Genomic DNA, 10,101 nt, shown 5'->3' on the forward strand with positions numbered 1-10,101 from the left:
CCTTTACTAGACCTGGCCCCAAATCTCTCAGCACTGTAATTTTCCATTAAGTGCACGTTGACCAAATCTGGACTCTCATGAAGAAAGGCAAAAGTCAGGTCCCTGCCAAATTTTAAATCCCTGGCTTCAGAGCACAGGGATATTTAAACATTTCAAAGAAAACACAATTCTTTTAGCATAGGCAAAATGATTCACTTTAACCTCTCAATTGGAACTCTTTTATTTGGAACTGTACAAAAAAGATGCATCATCTAACCCACATCTAGGATGTAAAGTCCCTGCACAAATGCTTAAAGACTGCCAAAGTCATGAGCAACTGAAAACAGGGTCTTAGACATAATAGGCAGCACTATCAGCCCCATCTCCAATTAGCAGCTCTGCTGGTAAATGCTGTTAAAGCAATGCTGAATTATTGAACTGCCAAACTGAAACCAACTCTCAATATACAGACCAATGTTGGTGCACTTTAGCTGTTAGATTAAGGGAATGAGATAAACGGATGTCTCGCACCATCCGAGCACCCCTAAAATTTCATAATGGAAAGGACCAAAAACTTCATATCTAAAGTTTGCCTTCTTTATGTGAAGTACTGTCACATGATGATCCAATTCTGTCTGTCCAACTGAAAGGGACATCTATAGATGACCATGGCTATCAATACTTCTGCACAGTCTATTAATCCCAAAATTATTCATTTCCAAAGTCTATATAGTTGCCTGCTTTAAGAAAATTAAAAAGTAAAACATTTCCACTTAAGAAACAAAGCCCAAGAAAGAACTAAGGCTTTTTCTGATAGAAATTGTTCAAACCTGACTTTTTGCAGGTACTAGAATAATTTGACCACTGCAAGACAAAAGGATGTACTAACTCACATTCACACGTTTTTCTACCATTTTTGCTTGAACTAAATAGTTACAATACTGGTAAACATAAAAAAAACACTACACGCAACCAACTTCAAAGTTTAAATTTAATGTTTTACCTACAGAAAATGCAATACAAAGTGAAAAAAAAGGGTTTATGCACTAAACATTATGGTACAAAATAGACACACTGCTGTTGAGGCTAGCCTTAACAAAAATTTCTTTCCCTTGGTCTGGCACCCTGGCCACAGGACAAGTTTTTTTGAGGCTATATGTGATTGTGGTTCAATAAATCCAACGCTGCCTTTGATAGTGAGTTTTGCAGAATTTGGCAAAAAGATAAATTGCTGCTTTTACAGTTGTCAAAAAATTAAGTCATCAGCTCTTATTTATTATTTCCTTGTGTGAAACAGACCAAAGCCTATGTTATAATCAAGAATAAATAAATGCACTTCTTTCAGCAGCTAATTAAACCACATTGTACCACTAGCTCATCTGAAATTGAAATCCACTATTCTGTTCTAGTAAGGAACTTTGCTCTTGAAATGAAAACACTGTACCACTGCTCCCAGGTTACATATATGCTTCCCAAATATTTCAGGGGAAAACACACTTTCCATTGCAATATTTTGATACATAGAAATATGTACGAATAATTTAATGGCTTCAGAAGTAGAATAAGTGGTAATCAACTCCTTCATAGTCATTGACTCTCACATTTATTAGCACACTTGATAGGAGGGCTTTGCTTCCCTCTCCCTCCAGTCAGAACAGGAAATATCAATTCCATAAAAATACAGAGAATATTTTAGAACCTACTGAAGGCTGAATTTTTAAGTAGGAGGATCTTCACCTCGAATAGCTTTGTATTTGGCCATGTCCTCTGGGAAGACCTTTGTCAGTTCTTGAATTAATAAGCTTTTAAATTTCTAGAAAAAAAGAAAAAATTACTATTTATGCAAGCCAGTCCAACAGAGATACTGGATGAACACAAATATTTGCAAACATAAACTAGCTACTTTGCCATCCAGTGACCCCCGTGTATTCAAGTTGGGAAATGAATCGTACAAAACCCATTATTCACAGTAACAGTCTGGCATCAATTTGTTGAGGGGCCAACTCAAAGTGTCTTGAACCTTATATTTATAAGCGTGCTAGCAATCTTCCAACAACTATAAAACAAGCAACATCTCAACAAACTCTGCTGTGCTGGGTCCAGCATGGCCCTCCAGGGTCTAGTGTGCAGAGCAAATACATTCAGTTTGTGAAAGACAATTACCTCCGCTACCTTTCACCACATTTCCTATTGCTTCTCTTTCAAGCTAAGGAACAGATCTTGCAACTGTTGCCTCTCTCCTGCTGCAAGACCTCAGCAATTAATCCATTAGTTACATTTTGCACCTCAAAGTAAGGTAAGGTATAAGAATGTAATAAAGAAAGTTATAACAGGAAAGAAAAATAGCTCTGATTACTGCATTATTTTGCTCCACTATCGCAATGTCAAAGATTCAAAGGAGTAAAGGGAGCCCCCTGGCTAGCACTCTTTCTGTCCAGGGAAGTACCTAGTATAGCTGGTTTCCATCCCTCACCACCACAGGGAAAAATAGGGGAGAGGATCTTTGCCCTGAAACCAGTCAGAGCAGCAGAGGAACTCCTGGACTTGTGCTAGCTGACAGTAATCTCCAATGGCTGGTTATGAACAGAGGACAGCATGTTCAAGTAGCATTACAAATCTATGCACTCCTCCTTTAGTTGAACTTAAGGTTGTTATGATGGCATAAAATGGGTCCTAGTCTAGTATTCTGTGCAAAAATAGGTTCTTTTCTCCTCTCTTTAAAAAAAAAAAAACACACATCCAACAGTTTAAAAGGTATAAGCACTTAGACAAGCACTCACCATTTTCCCAGGAGAGGGAAAAGAAAAAAAGAGTGCCCTGACTTCAATTTATATACTGCAGTATGAACTGCAGTCTTCTGGGTAGCTAGCAAAATACACATTATTCTTAAAAATGCATGGTCTCACTCTGAATCTTGCTAAACTACATGCCACAATCATAGGAATTTACTGCTGAAAGATGGTATATGCAACAATTTGCCCAGAACCTTATTATAAAAGAAACTAAAGTGAAAGAAACTGTAGAGTAGAGACACATTTTAAATGGTTTCTTTCAATGAAAGGTTAACTTGCACTTAGTCATTTTTAGTAGTCTCTGTTATGGTCTCACCTACTCAAGGTAGACAAAACATATAAATAAACTCTACCAACTGAAAAAATCTACACACTGTCTTGTCATACATCGTACAAACCACACATTGGTAGTATAAGTACAATGAATCTAAACAAGATCTGGAAAACATCACTCCAGTTTAAGGGAAATAACATGGAACCAACTGCAGTTCCAGTTATGGGTTTTAAAAACTGTGCCCTTTGTAATGTAGGTGGGGAATTGAGATATTTAATTCTTCCAGTAAAAAATTAAGAAAAGATGCCACATAGCAGAAAGCAACATCTAGAGAGGTCATTCATGATTCTCCCTCCTCCTCCCCAAAGTGTATTGCAGTGAATGTGCACACTACTATTATATTTAAGGGACTACATTCACTGTCCAAGAAATACTGCAAGCAGTAATCTCTCTTGCTCTTTTACAGTCCTTTTTTAGTAGATCTCAGAAGTGTTTTTGGCAAAGGACATGATTCTACATCTACGCTTTATGCGGTCTCTTCAAACACGCTGTTGCTTTAAGAACTGAAGTTTGACTTCAGAATTTTGTCATAGACTTAAAGGTCAAAAGCAAACACACTGTGCTAGCATCAGTAAAGACATAAGGACTGGAGGTCCTGTGTCATCCATGTGATGAGATACAACTACATAAAGTGAAAAAAAAAAAGGTAAAAAAAGACCTATAAATAGAAGTGACTTTTTTTTTGAAAGAAAGGCTTCTATTTCCATACTGACAGATATTGTTTTAAAATACAAGGTTTAATCTTACCTTCATTGTGTCAATTTTTCCTTTCACTTGTTCATTTTTAGCTAAAGCCCGCTCCAAACACTCTTTAGTGTAAAGCTGTGGATTACGGCCTTGATCGATGTACCTGGAAACAAGAAAGATATTACATTAGTGTCCCATACAAGCCAGAATTCAACTTTACCACACACAACAAAAATGAACACAAGTAAAAGAAAGCACTGGGTACAATCTGTTTCTTCATCTGTGTAAAGTGCGATATAAAGGCAGGCACTTCCAAACCATGAAAGAAATCATACTTGCTGATGAACCAGAGGCAGCTGGGCTGGTAATGCAGTATTTGTTCTTCATTTCTAGTGACTTTAGAAAACATCCAGACAGTCTGGAGAAACTACTGGGAACCAGCACTGTACACCACGACAATTTCCTACAGACATCTAAATTGGATCTTTCCACATGGGAAGGAAAAGAAGGGAAAGAGAGAGGGAGAGAGCAACAGCAGCAGTAGGACTTAACCCCAGGAAACAGAATACTGCTGTAAATAAAGCCAATAATCATTTGGTGAACAATGTTTGGCAGCAGAGAAGAATTGGACAGCTACAGAGCAAGGAAACAGAGGAAATGAGTGAGAACCTTAAAATTAAATCAATATGCATAATATTTTCAAAGAGCTACATACCCACCCACCGCTATTTTCTATGGAAACAACTGCTAGAATTACCACAAAAAATATTTTGAAATTGTAAATAAAACAGAAAAAAGCTTCACACTATTAAGAAACAAACTACAACATAAACAAGTTTGAACGTATCCAGTTGAAGCACATTTACTTAGCAATACCAAATGACAAGCTAAGAAAATTTGGAATTATGCAATTGAAGAATTAATATAAAAGTCCAGTAATACATATCAGACAACTCTGCCATTAAGCCTTATATACATGCAGTTCTAGTTCTGCAGCAATCATATGCTATCAGGTTTAGATGAAAAGCTATATATCAGATATCTAAATTAGTCACTCTCTCTCAGCCTCAGTTTTCCACAAATATAGGTAACAAAGTAGATCTGAGAATGAACACACACATTAATGATTTGTCTTAGCCGTGTTCCTTCAAACTCTTCAGGAATGTTTCTGTGATAAATTAAAAAATTAGGCAAACATCAGTGAAAAAAAATAGTAATGCATAACAGTAGCCTGGTATCCATCTAATGGTTTGATACTGTTTAGCTGTTACCTCTCCAGAGGCAAGGTTACTTACTCAAAAACTTCTAAAGGCACACTGATATCATGAAGCTGCTGTCGACATTTATCAATGTCTTGCAGTCCCGTAACCATAAAATTCCTAGGAATAGAGAATCAAACATAAGTTCATTGCCTATAAAACTGGCATTACAATAAAAAAACAACATTATCACTGTCTTTTATTGAGTCTGAGATGATAAGCCTACCCCCCCTTTACAATTCAGCATGAAAGAAAAAAAACCCTCATCTTAGATCTGAGAACAGGCTATGAAAGCAGCTGCTGAGACTCTGAACAGGGCCAGCATGGCTCATGTGGCAGGTAGGGGGGTGGTGTGTGGAGTGGAGGGAGTGCAGTGCAGGGAAGAGTGTAGGGGAAGGGGGCAACCGGGAAAGTGCAAGGGATGGGATGCAGGCACTGAGGGGAGCTTAGGCAAGGTGGGTGGTGCACAGTACAGTGAGGGGGAAGAGGGGGGAAGGCACTAGATGGGAACAAGTGGTCAGGAGGAGCGACAAGCGGCAGGAAGCGGGCTGCCAGGCCTCCCAGGTACTACTTCCCAGATCTCTGCTCTTTGGTTGCTTGCTTTAGAAGACTACAGGAACAAGCCACGGGATTAAGAGGGCTCCTTGAAGATTATCTACAGCCAGGAATGACATTCCCAAGAGCATAATCAGTGCCATACTATGTCAGACCAGCGGTTCCACTAGCCCTGTATCCAGTGGCAACAGATGCTTTAGAGCAGGGATCCCAAACTGTGGTACGCATAGCCCTGGGGCTACACAAGACATCTCCAGGGAGGTACACAAGATAAACGGTAATGGTGGATTGAATTTCATTATAAAAATAGTTGGGATTATAAAATATAAAACGTATGCTGGTCGGAGTATGGGGGCAGCTGGTAAATCCAGAAGAGGGCACACAGAAAAAAAAATTTGGGAACCTCTGCTTCAGAGGGAGAGCTAGACCAGCGGTTTTCAACTTTTTCAGGTTCAAAGCACCCCTCAGAAGATGCCAGCTCTTGAATTTTAGGGATGTTGCTTAAGTCTTGTAGCTCTAAGCACATAGGCAACAAATTGGTCTAATATGAGATACCAGATTTACCCAACAACTTGCCAGCTCTTCACTTTCACACAGAAAAACACCAGGGCAGCTCTGCTGCTGCAAAGAGCGCAGGCCAGCACAGCAGGTTAGAGCGTTTCTACCATGATGGATTCCTATGCAAGATCTCCAGGCCCATCCTGCTTATCCCACCTGCACGCCTACCGGAACTGACAGTGTGCAGCACCCCGCAGCACCCCTGGGCAATGCAGGGTGAGCTCTTTCCTGCCCCTCGCCCTCCCCACGAGCTCAAAGATGCCAGAGCAGGACCACAGAGATCGAGCTAGGGGCAGGGCCACACCCCCAGACCTACATGGACCCGCCATCCCCCTATTTGCCTGGCGCTATTGACACCCCTGGGGGCGGCCGCACCCCCGGGCTCAGGCAGGGTCTCCCGGGTCACGTGACCCCCGCGCACGCATTCGCCCTTCGGAGACCGGAACGCGGGGGGCGGGGAGGCGGGGCGGGGAAACGCCGCTCACAGCTTCTGGTTGAGGCCGGCCTGGCTGCTGGGCTGGAAGTCGCTGACGATGATACCGAGCTGCCGGATGTTCTCCACAAACTTCTCCAGGTGCTCCTCCAGCGAGTCGAACTTCTCCGCCATCACTGCTCGAACCGGTACTTCCAGGTCAAAGAACTGCTTCCGCTTCCCGCGCGAGAAAAGGAGTGGGCGGTGACGAGGGAAGCCCCGCCCACTCTCCCCCGGGAGCCAATAGAATGGGGTCGTGCCGCCCACTCGGGCGCATGCGCGCGGCGACAGGGTAAGAGGGGGATTGTGCCCGGCGGCCGGGGCTTAGGGAGGGGCGTGCGTGTTCCATCTCGCTGCTGAACGCGAAGGGAGCGGCGGGTGGGGAGGTTTCATCCCTATGGGGTGGCTCTGCGCATGCGCACTGCATCAGCACGGAGGGGTGGCTTATGCCTTGCCTGCAGAGTGCGTTGCCCTTCGCATCCATGGCCCCAACCTGCAGGAGTGCATTATATACTGCCACTGAGGGTGCACCAGGTGGGTGGGCACTGGCTGCCAGACGAGCTGCAGAGCTCCACGCTTCACCCTCCACAGCACCCCTGTGGGAAGGAGGCAGCAGGGGCCAGCTTAGCAGCTTTGGGGTCTGCCTCCAAGTTCCTGCTGGGCCACAAGGACCAAGCAGGAAACCTCATGGCCTTGGGCTTCCAAAAACAGGAATCAGTGTCTTGGGCAGCCACGCCAGCCCACCTACAGCAAACGAATGCCTGTCCGTGGTTGCTTTGTGTCCTTGCACCTGCCCGCCTACAGCAAACGAATGCAGGAGGTCATTGCATGTTGCCCAGCTTACGTGCAAGAGTGCAGTGTCAATGTGTGGCAGCATTTATTGTACAGCACTGCTTCCTTCCCACCTGGGAGCGTTTGATGGATGCTACTCGGTGGCCTGCAAGCGGTCTTTGCCTGGATGCTGTGCTGTACAAAACCACACTGGCATTGGGATGGAGCTGTTTGCACCTGGTTTTGGAAAGAAGGTAACAAGTGATTTATGCAACCAGAAACTCAGCGGATCTCCAGTGAATCCACGGATGTAAGGGTGTCTCAGGACTTGGGAGTTGGTTACCTGACCCACAAGTAGCTGGCTGCAATGACTTCGATGTTATGGAGCTTCTCCCACTCCAATGGAAGGGGGTTAGCAGCAGTCCTAGATATTTGAAAAATCAGATCTGGTGGCTAAAAACCTTGTTAGCATTGGAACTGGCATCACATCAGTGATGATAAGAACAAACAGCAGGCTATATAAGATGCTGCAGGACAAACGTGGCTTGCCTTGTTTAGTTCTTGCTTTCTGTGTTTATTTTTCTATATGGTTCCTATATACCCAAAGAAACCCTTACTTGGAACATCTGGTTCCCTAAAGAGAGACATACATGTGGTTTTCCTTATCTCCGAGCCACAGAGAAGCATTCCATCAAGTATTCAAGCCTATCAGCTGTGGAGAACAGCTGCCGAAGATAACAAAATTGTGCACTGCATGCTGGCACTCAGTCAAGCTAGCTGTCAGTAGGATCTGATCCATTGGGAAGAACTGAAGCCACGTGTCGAGCTTTTTAGGAAGAAGGACAACTGCTGCGTGGCAGAGATGCTCTTTGCCATATGCAGCAACAAGCAGAATTGTGTGCACTTAATTCACCCAAAGTCTATACTAGCAGAAGTGCAAAATGTTATCAGAGCATTTGAGGGCAAGTATACCAACCGTGCCAAACTTGTCCATTTGCTGATTATTCTTCTAACAGGTATATGTGGGATGGTTCTGATCCCCATGGCATACACTAAAGTTCTTAGTGCTCCCACTGAAAATCATTTTGGTCTGTTGCCTGACTCAAGCTTCAGTTTTTGAGAAAGCAATCAAAGAAGCCAGGCAATCACCAGAGAATAAAAGGCTACTCGAGAAAAGTCTATTTGAATTTGCTGTCCAGCTTAACAAAGAATTTCAGTAGTGGCTCCTGCCGAATGGGAAAACATTGTAAATTATGTCAATGCCAAGAGCTGAGGAAGGCTTTCCGAAAGTAAAGGTGCAAATAAGTGAGCTAGCTTAGGTCTTTGGATTCAACTCTGAAACCACTGATAGAGTTGTGACAGGTATGTGCATTTTATCAGATGGGAAAACATCTCATATTTTGTCTTTCTGAGCTAAGTCAGCAAGCTTTGTGTTGTAGGGAATACTAACCTCTTGGCAGATCTCCATCAAGTGGCAATAGTAGTACATTAACTGCTGTACTCTTATGCTGAAGTTCTGTGTCTATATACCAGTCGTTCTCAACCAGGGTGCCACAGTTCCTATGCATGCTTTGAGATCCTTTCAAGGGTGATACATGGTGCCACATTATGTTAGCACTCTTAGGTGTGCAAACATGATTCACAAGATAAACCTAGAGATTTCAAATAGAAATCTATAATGTCAGAAACATTTTGACCTGCTATAGTCTTTCTGAGTTCTTTGCAACAGAAGAATTGCTCTATTTTTTTCTGTCATCAGAAAACCAAGTGAAAACCAGGAGCTGGTATTTTTGGAGGAGCGCCTTGAGTCTAACATGAGGTACCTTGACCCTAAGAAAGCTGAGAACCACTGACCTATACAGTTTAATGGGGCATTTATACACATGCTGCGGGGGGGGGAATGGAAGGAGGCACTTTAATGAGAGCGGCTCTGAGAACCACTCTAATTAAAGCACCCAGACTATCACGTGCATCAGTGTCCCCACACTGAAAAATTACAGCAGGGGCACTTTAACTAAAGCTCATCGAACATGGTTTAGTTAAAGCCACCCCACTGCTATTTTTCAGCTCCGGGACACTAACTTTTGTGATGCTGGAGTCCACTGGAGCACGGTAATTACCACACTCCAGCAGACTTGATTAATTGAGCCTGCTCCCATGTGCTGTAATTACAGCACATTGGAGCAGCCTCGCTGAACGTGTTTAGGTGCCCATGAATGTTGTCAGGGGAAAGCCAGATAGTCATCTGAGTAGAAGTACATGAAATGCTATACTGACTATGAGAACTGGGCTGAGGCTCTTCATCAGATCATATTTATTTACAACCTGCCCAACACTTGGAGAATTAATTGGAATGCTGTCAGCCTAGCATTTTAAAGAGAGCTATTTAGCAGTAGAAAACAGCCTGAGCCACATACCAGTGATCAAGAGCCATCTGTATCCTAAAAAAATGGAGAATCAGACGTGGATATTATGCAGATTTAGATCTGGAGCAATTCCAAATATCCACTGAGAATCTCATAACAGTTTGTTGCGTGTGAATTGTTAAGTGACATTTGGGACAAATTCATAAAATGTATTCTGCTTAGTGATATTTAGAAACTTTTCAAGGTTTGTTTGACAAGTTACCACTTTCAGGAACGGGCTGCGGTGGAGGAGCTTTATTCTCAAGGGTCGTGAGGATTGCATAGCCTT

General features: G+C 42.9%; 1 protein-coding gene across 1 annotated transcript; it reads right to left on the bottom strand.

Annotated features, from left to right (window-relative positions):
• Positions 1 to 956: 956 nt before the first annotated feature.
• On the bottom strand, positions 957 to 6,806 carry MED10 (mediator complex subunit 10). The gene is made up of 4 exons (XM_019520929.1): positions 6,650 to 6,806; positions 5,088 to 5,171; positions 3,853 to 3,955; positions 957 to 1,792 (listed from the first exon to the last, which is right to left on the bottom strand). The coding sequence occupies exons 1-4, from the start codon at positions 6,769 to 6,771 to the stop codon at positions 1,697 to 1,699; spliced, it is 405 nt and encodes a 134-aa protein (XP_019376474.1). The 5' UTR covers positions 6,772 to 6,806; the 3' UTR covers positions 957 to 1,696.
• Positions 6,807 to 10,101: the final 3,295 nt, after the last annotated feature.

This window comes from Gavialis gangeticus, unplaced genomic scaffold (genome assembly GCF_001723915.1).
Source record: "Gavialis gangeticus isolate Ggan-Ray unplaced genomic scaffold, GavGan_comp1, whole genome shotgun sequence".
NCBI lineage: Eukaryota > Metazoa > Chordata > Crocodylia > Gavialidae > Gavialis > Gavialis gangeticus.

Excerpts from the sequence above, each read along its gene's own strand:
- MED10 (XM_019520929.1), bottom strand. The coding sequence starts at position 6,771 with ATGGCGGAGAAGTTCGACTCGCTGGAGGAGCACCTGGAGAAGTTTGTG. Across the intron at positions 3,956-5,087 it reads GTGCCTTTAGAAGTTTTTGA|GTACATCGATCAAGGCCGTA; the intron begins GTAAGTAACCTT and ends TCTTGTTTCCAG. Across the intron at positions 1,793-3,852 it reads GAAAAATTGACACAATGAAG|AAATTTAAAAGCTTATTAAT; the intron begins GTAAGATTAAAC and ends CTTTTTTTCTAG.